The following is a 24871-nucleotide window of genomic DNA, read 5'->3' as shown; positions in this document are numbered from 1 at the left end:
CTCTGGGTTAAAAGGAATGAAAGCCTCAAGCCTATGGACTTTTTAGGAAACAGGTATGTAGCTTTAAGCCTACACTAATTCCTCTGTCAACCTGGGCTCGTGTGATAGTTGCTGGTGACCAGCTGGACTGTGTTCGGAGCATGAAGGGCTTTGCTGTTAATATACAGATTTATTTGACTTGGTTTGGGGTTGGTGTCCAGTTAGAAAACGTTTGTCTCCTAGCTGTTTCTGCACAGGACATGTAAGCTCAGACTGTTACTTTACATGAGGTTTACCTGTAAGCCTGAAAAGTTCAAAGTCTTGGTTCCTGTACTTCTGAAAACGGTGGTGCATTGCAGGGAAGTTATTATTTAGACAATTAAAGTGCTCTTTTAAGGTTCCTTGAATGTAAGTTTAAAATCCAGCCAAGATCAAATGGGGTGAGATTATTTCTGCAGTGGAAAAAAAATGGGGAGAGAGAAGACAAATTAGACTGTGAAGTTGCATTGTTAAGGATGTGAAGGACAAGCTAAGGATCAGGCTAGTACAAGGTCTAAACTAGGAGGTGGGGAACTAGCTCAGAAAATCGAGCAAGGCACAGAGCTGTGTGAATGAACTGCTTTTCTTTTTCAGATATTATTTGGTTTTCTAGTGCACTCTGCTTGCACAATGTTTCTCCCCAAACTGAGTGCAGCAGTAGAATGTCAGAACTGGGAATATAGAAATTGGGTTTTGTTTACACGAAGGAGAGACGCTAGGCAAAAAACCAAGAGGGCAACCCCCAGCCCACACGTTCGTTACCTTTCCCCCAGTTCCTGGTGCTAGTTTTCTGTTGCATTTAGGGAAACTCCTGTTAACTGTAGGAGGAAATCAGTATCTCGTAGAATTACCCCTCCACGAGGAGGATTTGTTTTACTTTCACTTTGTGATCTTTAGAAATTAACCTGTGGGCTTACTGAAACACCCCCTTGATTATCTTTTCATTTAAATACAAAGACAACAGCTCTGATCAGAAGGCGCGTGCTTACCGGAATCCGGAATTCGCGAAGAGCTTTGTAGGAACTTTTATTTTGAGTCAGAGGGAAAATGGTGTGCATGTTTCCCACAGTTGCCTGGTTTTATTGTTTGCGGAAAATGTATAGGTGAGCTGAAGATTACTGTCAGTAGCAGGAATAAAATGATTTGGGGCTGTAGTGGGGCTTTAAGAAACACCTGCAGTAAGTATTCATGCTTAATCTTACTATACCTTCCTGGTTATCCCATTATTAAACGGCTTTCTAGATTTGGCACAAATTAATATTGAATAAAGCTATGGAAGGGGGCAGTGGGGTTGAGGGGCCACACCTGGTAGCTCAGGGGCTACTCCCCGCTCTGGATTCCGGCTCACTCAGGGTGGTGCTCAGTGGACCATGCGCTACCAGGGATCAAGCCTCAGCCTCCTGCGCCCAAAGCATGCACCCAGCCTGTTGAGCTCTCTCTCCAGCCCCTCTGTCGTGTTGGTTTTTTTCAAGGAATGAGAGGAGGGTTGGATAGACCTGAGGTACTTTGGTGCTATTCCCAGCCCTGTAGAGATCGCTCCCAGTGCTCAGGGGGCCAAGGGTGAAGCACCTTGATCCTTGCAGTATCTCTCCGGCTCTCTATTGTTTTATTTTAATTAAAACCACATTGCCTTAGGACACTGCTTTATTTCAGGTGCGCATGGTTACAAAAAACCAACCCCTCATATGCCACTTTAAGTTCCCCACTAAAAGTCCTGCTTTCTTCATTTCTTAGTTATTCCAATGGAAACAGCTGGAGAACTTGTATTTTCGTGAGAAGAAATTTGCTGTTGAAGTTCACGATCCACGGAGGTAAGAAGCACAGCATTTCTTGGTTGAGTCTGGGTTCCTGTCTCAGTAATGCACCTATGAGCATTTACGTGCATTTTGGGGGTGTGAATATATGTACTCTTTTCTCTTGTATATATACCTTGGAGTAGAATTTCTGGACCCATTCATACTTATATTTAGTTCCCTTTTAGTAAACCTGCCAGATGGTTTTCCAGAATGACTATACCATTTTACATTCCCACCAGCAGTGTTTGTAGTTCTAGCTCCCATATCTTTTTAAACACTGGTTAATTTTAGATGTGTCTGTGTGCAAGTGCGTGTGTGTGCGCTCGCGCACGTGCACGCCTGTGTTAGTAGCCATCATAGTAGTAAAATGGTGGCTCATTCTGGTTTTGAATTGTACTTTTCTCATAACTTCGATCTCTTAATGTGCTTATTGGCCATCCACTGGCTCACTTAGAGTAATATCTACTCAGAGCTCTTGCACTCCTTTTAAAATGTAGTGTTACTAGTTGCTTTTTAAAAAGTAGCTGCTATGGGCTGGAGCAATAACACAGCAGGTAGGGCATTTGCCCTGCACGTGGCTGACCCGGGTTCGATTCCCAGCATCCCATATGGTCCCCTGAGCATTTCCAGGAGTAATTCCTAAGTGCTGAGCCGGGAGTAACCCCTGAGCATTGCCAGGTGTGACCAAAAAAAAAAAAAAAAAGTAGCTGCTAAATTATCCACATGGAATTCGTTAGGATTATAGATTTTCCGAGCTCTTTGGAGGACTTGCTTTATTGGTCCTCAGTGGTTGGTTTTCAGATGCATTTATAGATGTTGGAGGTCAAATAAATAGTGGAAACAGGAGTGACATAAAGATGACTCCAAGAGATGAGCCAAATTCCTGCACAAATGTTGGTATCCTCTTCACACAGAGGGTTTGCTCCATCCCAGTTCTTTTCCCTCTGTCCTTTCCTCCTCAGCTCTCTCTCCTTTTATCATCTGGTGCACAAGCAGCACCCTTGAGCAATTTTTTTTTCTTTTTGGGTCACACCTAACAGTGCCCAGTGGTTACTCTTGGCTCATGCACTCAGGAATTACTCCTGGCAGTGCTCGGGGGACCATATGGGATGTTGAATCGAACCTGGGTTGGCCGTGTGCAAGGCAAATGTCCTACCTGTTGTGCTATTGCTCCAGCCCCGAAGTTTTGTACATTTAACCTCAGACATGATCAGGGCAGGACTCAATCTAAATTCCACTTTTTTTTTTTTTTTTTTTTTGCTTTTTGTGTCACACCCAGCAATGCACAGGGATTACTCCTGGCTGTACACTCAGGAATTACTCCTGGTGGTGCTGAGGGGACCATATGGGATACAGGGAATCAAACCTGGGTTGCCTGCATGCAAAGCAAATGCCCTACCCGCTGTGCTATTGCTCCATCCCCTAAATTCCACTTTTCATCTTGAGGAAGGCAACAGTGTCACTGATCTTGGTGGCTTCACTTTTTATTTATTTTCTTTTTATTTTTTTACTCTTGGAATATAATTGACATCTAGAATTATATGTTAGGATATACAGCATAATGATGTGCCTTACATATATATATGCATACACATATTATAAAATAGTTCCATAAATTCTGTTGACATCTTTCACCTTATATGGATAGGGAACAAAAAGAGATAGCATTTCCTTGTGATGAGAAGTTTTAAGATCTACTTTATGTATAAAAGGGTTAACAACATTTATCTTATTATATGTAGATTCCCCAGTACCTATTTATTGGAAGGTTGTATCTTTTGACAACCTTTATTCAACTCTTCCACCCCTTTAGTTGCTTTGTTTTTAAAATATAACTACTGCGACAGTGGTAGGACAAATGTTTCCCCGAAATGAAATCCTGAGTTTCGTCCTAGCACCCCCCAAAATATAATGTATAACATTTATTCTCTACCTCTTGTCATGAACAGACATCACATCACTGTATTTTTAGTACAGCCTCCTATTTGACTAATTCTTATCTGCTTTTCACTGTGTATTGGCATTTTCACATGCTCTTTACAGAAAACATCACCAAGGTATAATTGGTTCTGTCATAAAAGAAACCTCTGATGGGGGGGAAAGTCATTAAGAATATGCTTTTTTGTAATGTTACTTATTGGGGACAATTTGTGCTGTAGAGGGACAGAGGTGGGTGATTTGAAAGCATTCCTTGATCTTTCAGGATTTCAGTATCAAGAAGAACCTTTGGGCAAAGTGGGCTCTTTGTGCAAACGTGGTATGCAAACTCTTCTCTCATCAAGTCCATCTGGGTAATGGCAATTAGTCAGCATCAGTTTTACCTGGACCGGAAGCAAAGCAAAGTAAGTAGCTAGAAGCATTTCTGTAGCGACAAACTCCCAACTCATTTGATTTCTGTTCAAAGATAGCTTTCTCGAAAAAGATACACACATACGGATTTTTATCTTTTGAACCTTGCTTCCAAATGTTTTTAACTTTTCCTAAATGGGTATTATATAACCAGATTTAAATGTAAGATTTACCCATTGGTTGGCTTGCTTACCTTGGTACATTGGTGACATTTTTAAGAAGAATTTGCCCATTTAACCAATTTTTTAGCTTGTTGTTGATTGTAGAGCATGCACGCTTGATTGCAGTGTGTGCGTATGTGCTTACCAGGGTTGCTTCTGCATATTTTGGCTGCAGTCTTGTTGAGGTTCCTGCACTAGGTTGCGACAGGGTGGGATGGGGAACAGCTGATTGCAGAGCACTGCACACCTTATGCTGTGTGTAACTTGGGCCACACAGTTGGTTGTAGTGTACTGAGATTGCGTAACTCTTTGGTAGCACTGGCGGTACCGTCTGGCAGTGCTGCCAGGATCACTCAATGCCCACCGGATATTATTATTATTATTATTATTATTAATAATAATAATTTTTTTTTTTTGCTTTTTTGGGTCACACCCAGCGGTGCACAGGGGTCACTCCTGGCTCTGCACTCAGGAGTTACACCTGGCGTTGCTCAGGGGACCATATGGGATACTGGGAATCGAACCCGGGTCAGCTGTGTGCAAGGCAAACGCCCTACCCACTGTGCTATCGCTCCAGTTCCCCACCGGATATTATTGAGAATTGAACTCATAGCCTCATGATTGCAAGGCAGGCGCTTTGACACTAAGCCTTTACTGGGTCCCTACATTAGTAAAATTTTTTATTTTTTGTTTTGATTTTGTTTGGGGGAGCAGTGCTCAGTAGTTATGCTCAGTTTGGTGTTCAGGAGTCACTCGTGCTGGCGCTCTGGGGAGCAAACCTCAGCCTTCTGCATGCAGAACATGCTCTCCAGACCACTGAGCTATCTCGCTGGCCCCACACGAATAGCAGTTTAAAGTTTAGGATTAAACTATAAAATAGATGGAATATTACAAAAGTAAAACAATTTAACGGAAAACTTAAGTATTGTGCATTTTTTTTTCTTCTGGAGTGTCACTTTAATATATAAAAATTCTAACGTGTCCCCCTCGTTGCTATGCTTATTTTATAGTAACCCCATCATTTTATTGATTCAGCATATATGTAGATGGATTAATTCCATTTCACTGTATGTGTGCCTTTTAGGCAAAAATTCCTTCAGCCCGGAGTTTAGACGATATCGCGATGGATTTGACAGAGACGGGAACACCAAGGGTCTCTAAACTGGTCACGCTGGAGGCAAAAAGTCAGTTCATCATGGCAAGCAATGGCAGTTTAATCTCCTCAGGTAACATTCGGGGGTTAGTCAGAAGGCAAGCAGTCTTTATTTTATTTCACCTTTATTTTTATTTTTTGGTCATAACTGACTTTGACATGCATCTTTTAATTCATTCTTTGGGGAATATATAAGCCTATCAAACCTGCAGCATGTGGCAGTTTTAAACGTTTTGAGACTAATTTTTGTACATTTGGGAGTCTCACCGGAAGTGCTTGGGCACTGCTTCCAGCCTCTGGACTGTGGCTGGAGGGGTTGCTCATGGCAGTGGTGCTCCAGGAACTCGGGTACTGCGGCTGGAACCCAGGCCTCCCGCATGCACTTGGCCAGCTATCTTCTTATTCTTTGAAATTGTTTTTAAAAAGAGCATATAGGAAACGAAATTATTAACAGATCATGTAAGTAACATCACACACAAAGATAGTAAGTATATCTAGAGGGATATTTTCTCCATTTGATGTAAAGGTCAACGTGACTATAAACTCCAGTGTCTCTTTGTCTGCTCCAAATGTGACTGCTGCCACCAAGCACTTCTACTAGAAGTTCTGGAATCCACTCAGTGCTTGTAATGTCCCTCAAAAGATTTTCTCTAGTACTAATCCCCATTGTCATCTTGTGAAACCAAAGTGCAGAGCATATCTTTGCTTTGCTTGCTTGCTTTCTAAAAGAACTTTCTAAGTGATTATCTTAAGAACATCTTTCCTTCTCTCCTGCTAGAAAAATGAAAAAATTTTCCCTGGGTGTGTCTTTTATCATTGCTTCTAAAACAACTGAGCCAGAAGGCCAAAAGGCACATTTTATTACCAGGCTTGGTGTGATGCCGAGAAGCATGAGAAAATGTTCTCCAGTTTCCTTTTATTATGTTCAGAAAAAAGGAGAAAAGAAATAAACTATTATTTAATAGCAGTTTGGGCTTTCAAATCCTTTGTCCTCTTTAAAAGGAAGGAAACGTGCCTTGTTGAAACCTTCCCTCTCCCCTCCCCCCATCCTCCCAGGTTCTCAAGACTCAGAAATTAGTGAAGAGCAAAAGAGGGAGAAAATCTTGGAACTCAAGAAGAAGGAAAAACTGTTGCAAGAAAAACTCTTGAAAAAAGTCGAGGAACTGAAGAAGATCTGTTTGCGAGAGGCTGTGAGTATCTTCCTGTTAAGGGTGGAGCATGTTCTTCAGGTTGGCCAGTGTCACTTATCCCCTTTGTACTCTGTCATGTTTTACAGGAGCTCACAGGCAAAATCCCGAAGGAGTATCCACTGAACATCGGTGAGAAACCGCCTCAGGTCAGACGGCGTGTAGGAACCACGTTCAAGTTAGATGACAACTTGCTGCCGAGTGAAGCGGTATGAACACCACCTCTGCGTGCTTCTATTAATGAGACAGGAAAGCTGTCTGCTGAATGTGGTCAGCTTGTTTGTTCCTCTGGTTATTTTGACTTGCTGCTGTGTGTTTTATCTCACCAGTTGGAAGAGATCTTGTAGACCAGGTCTGCTTAAGTTTTTTCCACTTGCGGCCTGTTTTGGACCCCAGAATTTTTACACGAGCTATTTTTAATATAGGTATATAAGATAGTTATACCAATTAAATATTTACTGAAAACAAATTATAAAGGCATTGATTTTCAAACAATTTATTTTTAAGTTATACAGCCCATCTGGAGTTGCAACTCACAGTTTAAGGACTAGATGTAGACCAAACAGAATTCTTTCTGTCATGCACAATTTAAAATTAATTTGTTTCTCACTACTATACTTTACCGGACACATTCAGCAAACCTCAAATGTTTACAAACTGAAGACCATTACCATAAGAATTAAGAACCCCAACATTAATGGAAAAGATCTAGTAGCCTGCTGCAGCTTGGGTGGAACTGAAGGTATGATGCTAAGTGAAGTGATTCAGAAGGGAAAAGACAGATTCCAGACAGTTGCGCTCACCTGTGAAGTATAAAAAAAATAAAGCACGAGATTAGACAATCCCCAGTGGAAACAAATCCTGAGATAGGACTGTAATCTGAGGAGCCAGAAATACAGTACAATAGAGTAGGGCACTTACCTTGTACATAGTCCTCCCGGGTTCAATCCCTGGCACTAGAAGTGCTCCCCTGAACACTGCCAGGAGTGATCCCAGAGCACAGAGTCAAGAGTAAGCCCTGAGCATAGCTAGATGTGACCCAAAAAACTTAAAAAACAAAGAGAAGATGAAGAGGAAGAACTGTGGTCTGAGGGTACAAAGGGGGCAGGGGAGGTACGTTAGACAGTGGTGGGAGGTCACTGACACAGTGGTGGAAATTTTGGTGGAGGTTGCAAGTCTCATTTCAAGTATAAAACAATGATATGAAAGTTTGTAAACCACATTGCCTCAATAAAAGTAGCCAGAACCAAAAAAAAGAAAGAGAGGAAGAGGAGGAGGAGAGGAGGAGGGAAAGAAAGAAAAAGGAAAGAATGAAAGAAAGAGAAAGAAGAGAAGGAAGGAGGAAGAAAAGAAACAAAAAAAGAAATAAGGAAAGAAAGAAAGAAAGAGAGAGAGAGAGAGAGAGAGAGAAAGAAAGAAAGAAAGAAAGAAAGAAAGAAAGAAAGAAAGAAAGAAAGAAAGAAAGAAAGAAAGAAAGAAAGAAAGAAAGAAAGAAAGAAAAAGAAACTCTAGCAGACCCTTAGTTTTTAAATAACTCTAGCAGACCCTTAGTTTTTCAATAGCCTACAGCCAGGTACAGGGTAGCACAGATGCTACATGAACAAAGACCTTGGATGCTGCTGGCCTGGTTAATTCAGCAGAGCAATAGGGTCCACTGAGCACTGCCAGGGCTCACTCCTAAGCATAGAACCAGGGACAAGCCCCTAGAATAGTTCCCATACAAGTGTGGTCTTAACCCCTAACCCCCAATATCTACTCACACAGATACACACACACACACACACACACACACACACACACACACACACCTAAGCTAAATAACCTTTAGCAAATAGTTTGCCCTTTCATTTTTTTAGGCATGAGTTACTTCATCTATGAAATAAGGGCAATAATTATACTTCCCCCGAGAGAGGAAATCAGTAAACAATGAAATAACATATGTATAGCATAAGGTATAATAAGCTTTAAAAAATTACTAGGCAATGTAGAGTGTACTTTCTCATTTGCATGTATCAGTCTGATTCTGCTCATATTCTTGTAGAAGTTTGGCCTTCTTGGCATTAGAAATTAATAAGCTTCCATTAATAACAGAACGACCTTTGATGTTTCTTGAGTGCTCACTATACTCATCTATGAATTAAGCAATGCACCTATATTCTTTCATGTAATCTTTAGCATACCTTTAGGAGGTAGATTTTATCTCATTTTTACAAATGGAAAAACTTTGTGTTAAAAAAAAATCAAGCAATATCTTCAGAGTCATGAACTGAAGAATCGTCAGAAAGAAGACTCACACCCAGATGTGTCTGTCTCTAAAGCTGTGCGTATGACTAGCAGAGTCCACAGCTAGGAATCAGGACTTAAGAACCCCTTCTTGAAAATGAAGTTTACCTTGTCAACTGAATAAATGAAAGGTCATTTCCTTTTCTCAAAAGGAAAGCGGTTTGAACTGTGAGTAGTTAAATGGAAGAGGGAGATTTTTGTCTCCACCAAAATTGTGACTTCTTAGGCTGTACTTTTTTTGAAGTTTTTTTTTTATTAAGGAAAATGCAGAAGAAATTTTATTTATCTAGTGCATGTGAGAGTGACTACATGTGGCCATAAAAATAAATGAGTATCATTGTTATAATTGCAGGATCCTGCTTTGCAAGAATTGGAGAGCAATTTCCTAATACATCAAAAGCTGGTTGAAGCTGCAAAAAAACTTGCCAACGAGCCAGACCTTTGTAAAACTGTGAGGAAAAAAAGGAAGCAAGATTACACAGATGCAGTGAAAAAGCTCCAGGAGATTGAAAATTCAATAAATGAGTATAGAATTAGATGCGGAAAGAAACCCAACCAGAAAGGAACAGTTATTTTACCAGGTCAGTAATTATATAGTCAATAGTAAAATTGTCAATTCTCTTGATGGTGTTGAAACTTCCAAATCAGTTAATAAAAGTAAAGATAAATGTCTTGATGGAAAAAATTTGTTTTGGATTTTAAGCTTACAAATATCAGTGACAGCCAAGCACAGTCTTACTTGGTTGTTACCAAAATTCTCACTATTGCAGTGCTGTACTCTTTGACATTCAGAGTAAAAATTGGTTTATATTTTTTCATTTTTATTTATCTAGAATTTTAGGTCACACCAAGCAGCACTCAGGACTTACTCTGCTCTCAGGGATCACTTCCTGGTGGGCTTGGGGACCGTATAGGGATGCTGGGAATCGAACCTGGGTCATCAAGGTGCAAGTGTCCTAACCTGTTTCCTGTTCATATTGATTTATAATAAAACAGGTTTGGTTCCTAATAACACAGTTTAAGCTTTAACTGACCTGATGTCATTTCAAATAGTATATATGACTATACAATATTAGCATAGAAAATTGGATCCTACTCAGGAGTTTATCGAATATTTTTAATGCAGTAGCGCATTTTTCTTTTTCGGTCACACCTGGCGATGCTCAGGGGTTACTCCTGGCTCTGCATCTCAGGAATTATTCCTGGCAGTGCTCGGGGGACCACATGGGATGCTGGGAATTGAACCCGGGTCGGCCAGGTGCAAGGCAAACACCCTACCCACTGTGTTATTGCTCCAGTCCCGAGTACATACATTTTCTGGCTTTTTTTTTTTTGGGTCACATTCAGCGATGCACAGGGGTTACTCCTGGCTTTGCACTCAGGAATTACCCCTGGCAGTGCTCAGGGGACCATACGTGATGCTGGGATTAGAACCCGGGTCGGCCGCATGCAAGGCAAACGCCCTACCCGCTGTGCTATCGCTCCAGCCCCCAAGCGCATACATGTTTTAAACAACTGAGCTGACCTATTTTCTAAGCACTATAGGTACTTAGAAAATAACTCTTACAATTACTATTATCTATGAAGAATATTTAAATATATTTGGCAATTGTTCATGATACCTTAAATCTAAAAAGACAAAACACAAAGTTGTAGCCACAATGGTCTCAATATGAATGCATACGAAAACTAGCTAGAAAATAGTTCTTTTCTAATATTTTTCTATTTTTTTCAACATCAATTTTGTGTACCTAAGACTTTGCTATTCAATAAAGAAGAAGAAAAAGTGAAAGAAGAAAAACTAAGAGAACTTCATTTAGGGGTACCAGAGAGATAACATAGAAGTTAAGGCACTTGTTTTGCTTGCAGCTGACCTCGGTTCAATCCCTTAAACAATACACAATCCCTTAAGCATTGCCAAGGATGACCTCTGACCACAGACAGAGCAGGGGTAAATCCTAAACACCACTAAGTGTACCCCAAAACAAAAATATGTGGCCTTCATATTTAATGGCACAATATTTAGTCTTGATCACTGGTTGAAAAAAATATTGTATTCATTCTATTTCTTTGGGGCTAGAGCAATAGCACAGCAGGTAGGGCGTTTGCCTTGCACACGGCCAACCCGGGTTCAACTCCTCTACCTGGAGCCCGGCAAGCTACTGAGAGTATCTCTTCTGCACGGCAGAGCCTGGCAAGCTACCCGTGGCATTTTCAATATGCCAAAAACAGTAACAACAAGTCTCACAATGGAGATGTTACTGGTGCCTGCTCAAGCAAATCGATGAGCAACGGGATGACAGTGACAGTGATATTTCTTTGATCCCAAAAATATTTTTTCAAATTTAAATTCCTATGAGGGCCAGTGATGTCCCTCAGTGGTAGAGAACTTGCTTTGCGTATGTGAGCCTTGAGTTCAACTCATGGCACTGCTAAGAATAAAATCCGTGAGATTGTGATATTTCTGTGGTACACAATTATCTGTGCTGCAATCATGATTAGCGAGTCTGTTTTCATTTTTGCTGGAACACTGGAAAATTATGTATTAGGTTTGACAGAGTATGGTGATTAAAATATACTCAGACTTAGGACACATTGTGTATTAAGCAGAAATTTGGCTTTTGGGAAATGAATGCAATCAGCACACAGATATTAGTCAACTCCAGCTGGAGAATTTAGGGTAGCTTTGACTATGAATGGGGAATCCACTTGCCCTTGGTGATAATCACATTCTGGATATACAGAAATGGGTGACTAACAGTGAATTTAACTTCCCTAGCCATTTATTGTGACCATCATCACAGACTGTGCAAGATTCAAGTGTTCCTCTTTACAATGATTGGCCTTTGGGCTATAGGTGGAGATGAGTGTTATATGGGTTAGCTTTTTATTTTTTGTTAGTGTGTCTCACAGATCACTTTCAAGCTCTGCTATGTGTCTAATTAAGAGATAGTCACCCTAGTCTTGGTAGAAATTAGCAGTTCTGATTAGATGGGGAAATTCCCTTCATAATGACTTTGAAACTTAGTTTAGATGCCATTTTTGCCAATACTTGTACGGAATGATTTGCCAGAACAAATGAACACATCTGAGATGTATCTTTTCCAAAACACATTTTTAAACATTTGCTGGGTGCCCGTAATATTCAGAATGCTATGAGCATCACCAGAGTTCCTTTTAGCAAAATGCCATTCCTAAGTAACAAAATTAGCAAGTACAGCTAACACTGAGTGTTCTGTGCCAGGAACTGGGCTAAGGGCCTTGTCTTATATCCATTATTTTGTTTAATGCTTACCTTACCACAACAGGCAAAGTACTGTTCTTCGGTTGGGGGTGGGGGGGAGTGATTTGGGTCACATCTGGTGGTGTTGAGGGGTTATTTCTGGCTTTGTGCTCAGATGTGGCCCACGGGACTGTATGTGGTACTGTGAATTCAAACTGGAGTCAGTAGGATCCCAGGCACGTGCCTTCACTCCTATACTGTTTCTCTGGTCCCTAAAATTCTTATCATTTTAGAATTGCCCTAAAAGAGGCTGAGAGATAGTAAGTAATTTTTGCAAGACTTCACTATGATAATTAGCACAGCCAAGATTTGAACTCAACTCTGTTTTGTTGAGTGGCTCTCAAAAGAGGTCACTTTGCACCCCTGAGCATTTGACAATGTAAGCAGACATTTTAGCTTGCCAGAGCTAAGGGATACAATACTGCTGACATACAGAGAGTGGAGACAAGATCAGAGGTCTGATCACGCAGAGGCCAGCACCTTCACCCCTAGGGAAGAACCGTTCCACCAGAACTATCAACAGCACTGCTCCTGAGAAACCCTGTTCTAATCTAAGTTTAAAGAAGTGTCCACCTTCTGAAGAAAAGATCTTTTTCTTGAGAGATCCAAAAATACATTGGGATTGAACCAAGGTCAGCCACAGCCACAAACTCCTTACCTGCTGTGCTATCTTGCTGACCCCCAAAATCTGCTCTTTATGTGTAAGATGTTTATATCTTCACTAGTAAATTAATTCATGAGAACAGTGAATTTAAGCACTGTAAATCATTACATTTATCTGAATAAACATAAGATATTCCACTGAGAATTGCTTTATTAATTATTAGGCATATAAAGGCACAGTTATATTAATGGCAATTGTTTTTATTCACAGAAGACATTATCCCATCAGAGAACAGCTCCCTGTCTGACACTACCACCTATGATGATTGTAAGTATCTTTCCCATTCTTTGTCTAGAATATTACATATTTTTTAAATATTAAGATAACTTTTGGGCAGTGCCAATGATGGAATCCAGGCCCTCCACAGGTAAGGCATACACTCTGCCACTGAGCCACCTCCCAAGCCTCTGAGATAACTTTCAGTTCTGTAAAGCCTATATGAGAGGTCGAGTCTGGGACCGAAGCGATAGCACAGCGGGTAGGTCATTTGCCTTGCATACAGCCAACCCAAGTTTGATCCTCGGCATCCCATGTGGTCCCCTGAGTACTGCTGGGTATGCTCCCCTGCCTCCTAATCCCCCAAAAGTAAAGTCAGTACATTTATATTGAATGGCTAGAAAAAGATTACAAATAGCACAGCTTAACTCAGCATTGCAGTACCAATAAAAACTACATGATTTCGGTAAGCTACATGAATACCATTCTATGAGTAAGTATGCCTCTCAATAAGAATTTATCAGATACGGAGGCAGGAGAAATAATACAGGAGATAATGCACTTGCCCTCGATGTGTCTGACACTGGTCCATCCCTGACACCACATACGGTCCCCTGAGCATGCCAGGAGTGATCCCTGAGCACAGAGTCAGGAGCAAGCCCTGAGTACCACAGGTTGTGATCCAATCCCCCCAAAGAGAATTTTTCAGACTCTGTAGGATTTCTTTCTTTTTCTTTTTAAATAATTATTGCTTCACAGAGAGTTGCATAAATAATAGATCCTTTTTCCTGCTTTCCCCATGATGGCCTCTTCTAAAGCTGGAGTTCATTATAAAAAACAAGAATGATAGCGTGTGGATTCAGGTATCATTGAGTGCTGGACAGCTAAGACCTGATTTTCCTGAAGAAGAGATAGATAGATAGATAGATAGATAGATAGATAGATAGATAGATAGATAGATAGATAGATAGATAGATAGGGATATTAGAAGTTGGGCTGTTTGTCAGTTGTAGCAGTTTCTTAGCAGTAAGCTAGATCTGTTATGATAACTTGTGTTTGTTCAATACATTTCACTGTGGATTGGAGTTCCTGTCAATGGTAAAGTATTTCTTTGTAATCCATTGTGTTTAAGCAGTAGATGGGTGATCCATTCAATGTGTTTTCAGAAATTCTGAGAATCCAAGGCTGAAGGGATAGTGCAGCAGGTGGGGTGCTTGACTTGGGTTTGACCTCCAGCTTCCCATCTGGTCCACTAAGCACCAACAGGAGTAATTCCTGAGTGCAGAGCCAGGAGTAAACCCTGAGCATTGACAAGTGTGACCCAAAAAACAAAAGAAAATCAGAGAAGTCACTAACGTCCATGTTCCAAATTCATGAAATTTCAGCATTTCAGAATTTTTCCTTTGAACTGGCTTTGGTTATGCTTGCCATTCCTCTTTTAAAAATAGAAATAGCAGTGAAAGATTTAATAAATGTAATGACTTGGCATAAAAAAATTTTCATCACTTTCCATGATGGAACGAGCCTTTGAGAGCCAAGAGGCCTAAGAACTTTAAAAGTAAAGTTAAACGAGAATGGTTCATATCAACTGAAACTCTTGTTCTTTATACACTGGAATTTTCTTTAATATAACCCTTGAAAAGCTGTAGTATCATCTCTTTCATTTGAGAAATTTTTTTTTAATCAGAGCAATAGCTATTGAGTTGGCAAAAGTTGAATTATACCTCTCCAGAATTTTTAATAACTTTTTCTGGTATGCAAAATGTAAAGATTAATTTTCTAGAAGTTTGATACTTCTAAAAACTTAAATCTGATAGGATACTCTGTACACAAAAATCTGATTTCTTTGGCAGCATTTTGACAAATAGTTATATATTTGTATGCTGGCTTGATTCATTCATTCCTTTATTCATTGACTTCTAGCCAATGACGCCTTCACTCTGGCTGGACAGCGATCAAGTTCAGTGCCTCATTCTCCAAGGATTCTCCCCCCAAAGTCTCTGGGAATTGAGAGGATCCATTTCAGAAAGCCATCTATCAATGAGCAGTTTGTGGATACCAAACAGTCCAGGTAAGAGGTCATGTCATCACTAAGGCTAAGAGATATTTACTCTCGAATTGTGGAGAAAAGATCTCTTTGTCCTATTTTTGTATTGCTGTTTGTCCTCTCAGGCAGGGGTTATTTAAACAATAATATTCACACACTTTCCTCTAAGAAAGCTTTTTTGGATCATTTTTAAAGGAATATTGCTAACAAGTTATCACTGTCACTGTCATCCCGTTGCTCATCAATTTGTTCAAGCGGGCAGCAGCAACGTCTCTCATTGTGAGACTTATTGTTGCTGTTTTTGGCATATCCAATAGCCACAGGTAGCTTATCAGGCTCTGCCGTGCAGGCACAATACTCTTGGTAGCTTGCTGGGCTCTCCGAAAGGGGCGGAGGAATCAAACACGGGTCAGCCGCGTGAAAGGCCAACGCCCTACTGCTGTGCTATTGCTCTAACCTCAACAAGTTATACAAAATAAATTATTTCAGTTCTGCTTTGGGGACAGGGGTTGGGGTTCAGGATGGAAACATTTGAAATATGGTGGTGGGAAGGTATAATGGTAGTAGGACTTTTGTTCAAATATCAAATGTAATCAAATTGTGAACAACTTCATAAAAATAAAAATTTTTAAAAGAGGTTTTTTTTAAATAAAATCAAATCAGAGTAACTAACCCAGTCATTGCTGTTGGTTGTAGAGGGAAATGTTAATAATTTTTGTTTGGTTTTGGGGCCAAACTCAGCGATACTCAGAGGTTATTCCTAGTTCTGTGCTCAGGAATTATTCCTGCTGGTGCTTGAGGGACAATCAATGTAGGATTCGAGAATCATACTTGGGTCAGCCACATGCAAGGCAAATGCCCTACCCCCTGTACTATATTTCTCCAGCCCCAGAAAATGTTTTTAAATAATCATTTAAAACAATCTCTTTGGGTAGTAGGATAGTATAGCGGGCTCATTCATGCCTTGCACGCAGTTGGCCACTATTCAGTTGCTGGCACTACATCTAATCCCTGAGCACGGAACCAGGAGCAAGCCCTGAGTACAGCTGGGTGTGACCCCAAATCCAAAAACTAAAAAACTCTCTTCCTTGATATTTTTTGGGGAAAAGCTTTGGATTTGGGAATACTCAGGGGTTATTTTTGTCTCTATGCTTAAGGTGCTGGGGATTGAATCAGGATCATCCAAGTGCAAGGCAAGGACCTTAATCTCTGGATGGTCTTTCTGGCTCTTCTTTGTTTGATTTTAGGATCGCTTTTATTTATATTAAAATATATAGTCATTAATTATAGTCTCTAGATTTAGGTATAGAAAATGTCCACATATCAGCTCCCTAAGCCGGAGCTCAGGAAACTAACATTAAATATACCACGCTATGAAACCAAATCAGAGGACTGACTTCTTTCAAATAAAAATGGGATTTCAATTCATTGCTTTTTTGTTTGGGGGCCACATCGCCAGTGCTCAGGGCTTACTCCTGGCTCTATACTCAAGGATCACTCCTGGTACATCCCAAGGTACAATATGGAGTCCCAGGGCAGCAGTGTGTGAAGCAAATGCCCTACCTGCAGTACTATGTCTCTGGCCCTTCAACTCACTGTTCTTTAAACATCTTCCCACCCACTCACCCTTTTGTTTTTTGTTGTTTCTGTGATGACCAGGGGGTTGCACATCTTTGAAGTAGAGTAGTGTACAGTAATTAAAATGACATTGTGGGGCAGGAGGGATAGCACAGCAGGTAGGGCATTTACCTTGAACGCGGCCGACCCTAGTTCGATTCCCAGAATTCCATATGGTCCCCTGAGTACCGCCGGGAGTAATTCCTGAGTGCATGAGGCAGGAATAACCCCTGTGCATCCCGGGTGTGACCCCTTCCCCCAAAAATGACATTATAGGCAAATCTTTAACAACATGAAACTTCAGAAACAACTTAAGTGTTTCTTTTTTAGGTTTTTAGAAGAGAATGTACAGTAAAACCTTATTTTTCTTGGTGAAGAAGTATTTTTGTACTCTGTGAAAATATAAAACTTTGTAAAAAGTTTGTAAGGATATATGCTTAGGAAAATATCTAAAAGCACTTAGTGTTCACTGGTTATGAATATGGACATTGAAAATTTTCTCGTATCTGCTTTTTAACTTTTTCAATGGATGATTACATTTGTAGTAAAAATGTAATCAGTCATTTACATTTTCAGAAATCAACTTAAAATTGTATTCTCAATATGCTAAGAAGTAGACACAGGAATTTATGGGACAAGTGCTTCTAGTCCAGGGAAAAACAGACTACAATTCTCGGCCACGTCTATCATTCCAACCATTTTTATACAGTTCATGAACTAAGAATGGTTGTTATGTTTGTTGACAGTTGTTATGGAACTCAAGAGCCATAATAATTTGTGATGTGAAAGTTATAAAAAAAAGTTTAATCTCAGTGTCCACAATCAAGCTTTCCTGATATGCAGTCACACTCATTATCTTACAAATTATTTATGCTTTTGTACTTCAAAGGCAGTGCTGAATAATCAAGACTGACACCATCTAATCTGCAAAGCAAAAAATATTTACTATTAAACATTTTTCCAGAGAAAGGAATTGCTGATCACCTCTCTTCTAGTTATCTTGAATGTTTTATTCATTGCACTCTGTTTTGGGTTGTTTTGTTTGTTTGTTTGTTTGTTTTTGTTTTTGGGTCACACCCAGCGATGCACAGGGGTCACTCCTGTCAGTGCTCAGGGGACCATATGGGATGCTGGGAATCGAACCCGGTCGGCCGCGTGCAAGGCAAACGCCCTACCCACTGTGCTATCACTCCAGCCCCCATCGCACTGTCTTGGGATGTGGTGGCAGAGCGGGGGCCACCATTACTAGGCAGTATTCAGGGCTTACTCCTGGCTCTGTGCTCAGGGCTTACTCCTGGCTTTGTGCTTAGGGATCACTGCTGGCAGGGCTTTGGGGATTGAACCTGATGAGTCAGCCAGGTGCAAGGTTCAAAGTGCTATCTGCTGTACTATCTCTCTGGCCCCCAGTGTAGTCTTTTTAATTTCTATTATTTTGAGGGTTTTGTTTGTTTGGTTTTGGTTCCAGGGCCATAGTCAGCAGTGCTCAGGGCTTGCTCCTGGCTCCACTTAGGGATCACTCCTGGTGGGCCACATGATGCCAGGGATCAAACCTAGATGGGCCACATGTAAGGCAAGCGCTCAATTCACTGAGTGTTGTCTTTTAAAAAAAAATAGTATTTTTCCTTCGCATGCATGACTCAGAGAGTCAAACCACTTGTGCTTCAGCTTATCTTAGATGTGCCAGCATATTAAACCATGAATTCCTTCCCAGGTTTCTCCCTATACTCCCTGTTCTTCCATTTCCAGTAAGATTTGAAGCAACTTATGTCGTTTGCCCCAGAGGTTAGGGAATCTCATTATTTCCTGATTACTTCTTTTCATGGTCACAGAGAGATGCTGTCAACGCATAGCAGCCCGTACAGAACCCTGGAGAGGAGGCCTCAGGGAGGACGGAGCATGCCCACCACACCAGTTCTTACCCGAAATGCCTACAGCAGCAGCCACCTGGAGTAAGAGCATTTTGTGCCTTTTGTTTTCATTCTGTTGATTTTTTTGCTCTATGGTTTTGTTTTACTTTGTTGTGTTTTTAAATCATTGTCTGATGACTTCCTGATGCAGTCCTTGATTTTATAGATTTACTTTCCTACTCATAATTCCAACTATGTCAGACAAGCAAATGTGCTTTCTGTATTCAGGTTTTAGGTCTGTTTTATTTTCAACCATCATTATCCCCCCCCAGATTTTAGAACTCATTAGTCAGTGGTGAGGGTGAAGATAATGACAAGAGCAGCAACATTACAAGGCATCTACTAGGGGCTGTGCCATTTCCTGTGCACCATATTACTTAGCCCCCACAACAAGTCTGATTATGGATGTTAGATGTTGTTTTTGTCTTCATTTTGCAGAGGAGGAAGTGAGATTTTGAGAGGTTAAATATTTTGCCCATGCTCACGGTGCTGGGAAATGACCTAGTCATGACTCAACCCAGCTATCTCCATCATCAGAGCCAAGTGCTGCCCCCCTGTGCAGTCTGCCTCCACTTCAGACAGTCGAGCCAGCGACTACCCTGCGGGAAGCAGGGACCCTCCACAGACATATTAAGTGTCTGTTTATTTTCTAGACTTTGATGTAGGTTATACATCATCTACTTACCTTCCCTCTTCTCCAGGAAGAATGTGGGATGCACAGTTGACTGAACCTAGCCCTCCTCTTATTTTTTTTTAATTATTTTTATATAATTTTTATTTATTTACTTATTTATTTATTTTTTGCTTTTTGGGTCACACCCAGCGATGCTCAGGGGTTACTCCTGGCTTTGCACTCAGGAATTACTCCTGGCGGTGCTTGGGGGACCATATGGGATGCCGTGGATCGAACCCGGGTCGGCCGCGTGCGAGGCAAACGCCCTACCCACTGTGCTATCGCTCCGGCCCCCCCTCTTATTTTTTTTTTGACCATGGTAATGAACTTACATACGAACCAGTGGATTATGTGAGCAAGAGGGTTCGATGGATCGATCAGCTTTGGGAAGCTTAAGTCGTAGTCAAGCTTGAATGCTGTCAAGTTGTGTCCTTTGTTCTGATTTTGGTTCTATTTCATTCTCTTCCTCCAGGCCCGAATCCTCATCTCAGCACTGCCGCCAGAGAAGTGGGAGCCTGGAGTCCCAGTCCCATCTGCTCTCTGAGATGGACAACGATAAGCCATTTTTCTCCCTCTCTAAATCCCAAAGAAGCAGCAGCACAGAAATCCTAGATGATGGATCTTCCTATACCAGCCAATCGAGCACCGAGTATTATTGCATGACACCTGTTGCTGGGCCTTATTACACCACCCAAACTCTGGACACGCGTGCTCGGGGTCGGAGAAGGTCCAAGAAACAGAACGCTTCAACTTCCAATTCCGGAAGCATGCCCAACCTGGCCCAGAAGGATAGTTTAAGGAATGGTGTCTACTCGAAGAACCAGGAGCAACCTTCGTCCAGTTACTATATTGCTGGTTATGCCCCATACGCAGAGTATGATCTTTATTATAGTGGTGGCTATGTCTACGAGAATGATACTGAGGGACAATATACGGTCAATCCTTCCTACCGGTCCTCCACCCACTATGGATATGACCGCCAAAGGGACTACAGCAGGTCCTTTCATGAAGATGAGGTCGACCGAGCACCTCACAATCCATATGCAACTCTTCGTCTGCCCAGGAAAGCTGCTGCGAAGTCAGAGCACATCACCAAAAACATCCACAAGGCCTTAGTTGCAGAGCACCTACGTGGCTGGTATCAGCGAGCTTCTGGTCAGAAGGATCCGAGTCACAGCCCTCAGACTAGCTTTGACTCAGACAGGGGTTCTCAGAGATGCCTGGGGTTTGCTGGGTTGCAAGTACCCTGTTCTCCAAGTAGTCGAGCATCTTCCTACTCTTCAGGTAAGACCATTGGGAAGTTCGTGAGAGCTGGAATTCAGTCACCTCACAACTTCCCCTTTCTGCCTTCAAGAATCATAGCGGTTTTTTGGGGAGGTTTTTTTTTTGCTTTTTGGGTTACACCCGGTAATGCACAGGAGTTATTCCTGGCTCTGAACTCAGGAATTACTCCAGGCGGTGCTCATGGGACCATATGGGATGCTGGGAATCAAACCTGGGTTGGCCGTGTGCAAGGCAAATACCCTACCCACTGTGCTGTTGCTCCAGCCCCAAAAATCATAGTTTTAACCCATGAGTTATATCATGGTTTATGTCATGTGAAGACCCAAGAGTGATAATTCTTAGGAAACACCACAATCAAAACTGCCATCTTAAAAAAGTTCTCCTCCAGCTTTTCAAAGACCATCCTCCATTTGAATTTGACCTTGATCAAACCTTTGAATTTGAAATTAACCTCACGAGCAGGTGTGAGGTTAAAAATCTAACAGGAATTTTTTGAGTTCTGTAAACTTTAAACCCTATATCTGTATCTTATCTACCCTATATTTTATCGTTTCTGGTGCTTCCAATTGCATCTATTAAAACTGTTTAAGTCAGTAGAGTTCGATGTACTAAAGAAGTATTAAGCAGAAAGCAATTTGTATTCTATATCCTTCCCTGTTCATCCCCAGGATTTTGAGCATTGAAAGGCAGTTGTGAGACCAGGAAGAGGTCTCAGAGGACTAGCGTGCAGGCTTTGCATGCTGGAGCCATGGGCTCGTCTCCCAGGCATCACTAGGCATAACCACCAAGCACCAAACCATATGTAAAACCTAAGCACTGCTAGGTGTGGCCCCAAACAACAAAAGGGGCAGTTGTTTTGAATAGTCAGATAACATTCATAAGATTTCTAATCATTCTGGTAGAGATTAGACATTTATTAAGCACAGTTCTACATAATTTGCATGCCTTGACTCAATTTGAAATCATGTATTCCTCTTTATGATTGTCTAAGATTTTCTTTTTTCTTTCTTTTTTTTTCTTTTTGAGTCACACTGGCGATGCTCAGGGGTTACTCCTGGCTCTGCACTCAGGAATTACTCCTGGCGGTGCTCGGGGGACCATAGGGGATGCTGGAAATCAAACCTGGGTTGGCCGTGTGCAAGGCAAATACCCTACCCACTTGCGGTATCACTCCAGCCCCAAAATGTCTAAGATTTTCAAAAATAATTTTGGTAGAGATGTTTTCTTCACACATTTATTTTTGACCCCTAACTTCAAGAACATTGTGATAGAGTTACTGCATACCCCCAGCCTTGTTAAGTACTTTAAGATATGGGGGCATACAAGAAATGTCTATGTCTGGTTTCATTCATTTGACAGACAAATGGGCATGTCCAAGATTCTGAGAAGTGTTGAACCAGTTGTTGGCACCAATGAGCTCCTACTCATGGTGGCAACCAGAGGAATGGATAAGCACTGAGTCATTTTAAAGCTCTAAAAATTGAATGAAGTCTTGAACTGCCTGGAAATTAGAGAACATGAGTTTTTTACCTCCAGGCATGACAGCTTAGTGAGACAGAGCAAAGGAATTCCCAGGTCATTGGGCAACAGTCCGAGAAAAACAGCACCTTTAAGTTTCGCAAGCTTGTTGACAAGAGGCATTTCCATGGAGATTTTTATTTGGGTTCATGTTCTCTTTATCTATGCGGGACTTTGGACTTCTGTGTGGGCTTTCCTCTCTGTCACCATATCTACCATAGGAAAAGTCTTCTGTAGCGCTCTTATGTCTGGCTCTGTTCTAGAGAATGCCTTCCTCCTGACAAATGAGGGTGTTGCATGAGAAACTTTCCTGGGCTGAGTGATACAAAAAAAGAACCAAACAATGAGTACTGAGATGTGTTTGGGCAGATATGTGGGCACAGGACTGGGTAAGGCCTCCTTGAGCAGAGAGGCCTAGAGAAGCAAATATTGTATAGAAAACTAGACAATCCGAGCTATTGTGAAGATGAGATCGAAGTTCTTCCTGGAAGGACCCAGACTAAGCCTTGCTAATAGCTCTAGAATTTGACCCTACAGATCAAACATTAGTTTTTAAGGAATGGGGGGATAGACTCAGTGCTCCCAGAAATCCCTTTTGAAATACTTCTTATTCTTATCTACATTTTATAACAATAGAAATCTATTCCAGCAGCCACACATCAGTGCCACAGAGAGAAAAAGTTCCAGTTACTTGTCATAAGTAGTCAGGAGTTTTTTATCTTGCCAGCGACCCTGAGGCCCACTTGGTGACTCAGATTTAGTAGTGATGATAGCCAACATTTACTGGCAACTTACTTTGTGACACCTGGCACATTCACACCTTTATATGCATGTGGCAGTTTACTGTTATTATCCTAATTTTGCAGCTGAGAGGACTCAGAATTTAAATGAAGCTGACCAAGCCTTGAAGCTAGTAAGTGGTAGAGTGGAGATTCTAACCCAGCTCTGATATCTTAATTATCAAGCCTCACAGCTCCTTCCTTTGAACTGTAAAACATTTGGGGACTGGAGAGAGAGTACAGCTGATAAGGTATTTGCCTTGCATTTGGCCAACCCAGGTTCTATATCAGAATCCCATATGGTCCCTTGGCTATCTCCAGGAATAATTCCTGAGTACAAAGTCAGGAATAACTCCTGAGCATAGCCAGGTGTGTTCCCCCACTTCAAAAAAAAAAAAAAAAAAGTTTAGAAACATTCTTCGAAGTTCCAAAAGAGAGTATTGTAGCCTTGAGTTAAAATCTCCTAGCACAAGGATCCCAGATGAGTTTTGAACTGTGCTTGTACCATTCTGACTGCAAGTGTTTTGTAAGTGTGAGGGAGAAGAAAAGGATGCCAGATGCTGGGAATAGGGAATGGAGGAAAACTGGAAGGGTACATGAGCAGTGCTGGTGTTTTAGTTCTGGACAAAACCAGTAAGGCATGGTAGTCACCTGTGCATCTGAGTCATGGAACAGGGCTGGTTTTAGAGAGGACAGAGGACAGTGATTAGCCATCCCTGGCTTTCCTCCCAAATTATGTTCTGATCTTGTTCCAGTTCAGTGCTTTAGTAAAACTAAGTAGCTTCTTTTTGAAATCCTAATTAATCTCTCTCTCTCTTTCTCTTTCTCTCTCTCAAAGAAAAAAAAAATACATGTTTTTTACCCTGCTAGTGAAACCTTTGGCTAAAGAGTAATTCAAAATTAATTAACTAATTAATTTTTAAAACTTTTTTATAAAGTAATTCTGGCATCTTGTGGGATGGTTTTCTTCCAAGGGCCTCTAAAAAACTCAAGCTTGTCACTTTGCCTTTGCAACCGAATCTTATGTACCCAGACATTATGGTCCAAATGGAAACATGTTCATGATATATGAACATTTTCTTTTCAGTTTATGTTTTGGGTTTTCTGGAGGTTTTTTTTGAAGGGTTGCCTTTTGGGTCACACCCAGCGATGCTCAGAGGTTACTCCTGGCTCTGCACTCAGAAATTACTCTTGGTGGTGCTTGAGGAACTTTATGGGATGCCAGGTATCAAACTGGGACTGACTATATGTAAGGCAAATGTCCTGTCTGCTGTACTATCACTCCAGCCCATTTGGGTTGTTTTTTGATCATGTCTTTTAATTAACCTCATTTCCATTAATGATATTATTAAGTTAGTCATTCCTTATTGAGTGCTTACTCTTTGCAGGCACAGCGCTAATTATTTTCATACATTTCCGACTTTCACCTGATATCACTGCTATGTAAGAAAACAAGATTTGTTCTTTACAGATGAAGAAGCTGAGGCTTATAGAAAATAAGCCATTTGCCTGTGGTCAAATAACCAGTAAAATGAGCAAACTGGATTGTGAACTACATTGGTTATAAAAGTTGTATCTTGGAGCTGGAGTAATAGCACAGTGGGTAGGGCGTTTGCCTTACACGTGGTTGACCCGGGTTCGATCCCCAGCATCACATTATGTTCCCCCGAGCACCGCCAGGAGTAATTCTTTTTTTTTAATTTTATTTTATTGAATCACCATGTGGAAAATTACAATGCTTTCAGGCTTAAGTCTCAGTTACACAATGTTGAAACAACCATCCCTTCACCAGTGCCCATATCCCACCACCAAAAAAAAAAAAAAAACACAGTACACCTCTCATCCCGCCCCCCCCCGTGCCCCCCCCATGTAACTGATAATTTCACTTTACTTTCTATTTACTTTGGTTACATTCAATATTTCAACACAAACCTCA

The 24871-nt window shown here is 41.1% G+C and overlaps 1 protein-coding gene across 3 annotated transcripts in view; it reads left to right on the top strand.

Moving 5' to 3' along the window:
- The window catches only part of FRMD4B (FERM domain containing 4B), a 240204-nt gene that overhangs the window by 208433 nt on the left and 6900 nt on the right, over positions 1-24871 (top strand). For all 3 annotated transcript variants that reach the window (XM_004612789.3, XM_055136461.1, XM_055136462.1), the window contains exons 12-21: positions 1753-1829; positions 4018-4156; positions 5409-5550; positions 6534-6667; positions 6754-6873; positions 9300-9528; positions 13105-13161; positions 15034-15181; positions 18604-18723; positions 19827-20638. In XM_004612789.3, coding sequence (XP_004612846.2) covers positions 1753-1829; positions 4018-4156; positions 5409-5550; positions 6534-6667; positions 6754-6873; positions 9300-9528; positions 13105-13161; positions 15034-15181; positions 18604-18723; positions 19827-20638 — 1978 coding nt within the window. The remainder of the gene's footprint in view (positions 1-1752; positions 1830-4017; positions 4157-5408; positions 5551-6533; positions 6668-6753; positions 6874-9299; positions 9529-13104; positions 13162-15033; positions 15182-18603; positions 18724-19826; positions 20639-24871) is intronic.

This window comes from Sorex araneus, chromosome 4 (assembly GCF_027595985.1).
Source record: "Sorex araneus isolate mSorAra2 chromosome 4, mSorAra2.pri, whole genome shotgun sequence".
Lineage (NCBI taxonomy): Eukaryota > Metazoa > Chordata > Mammalia > Eulipotyphla > Soricidae > Sorex > Sorex araneus.
The sequence above is the reverse complement of the archived record's forward strand: the minus strand, read 5'-3'. Positions and strand labels throughout refer to the sequence as shown.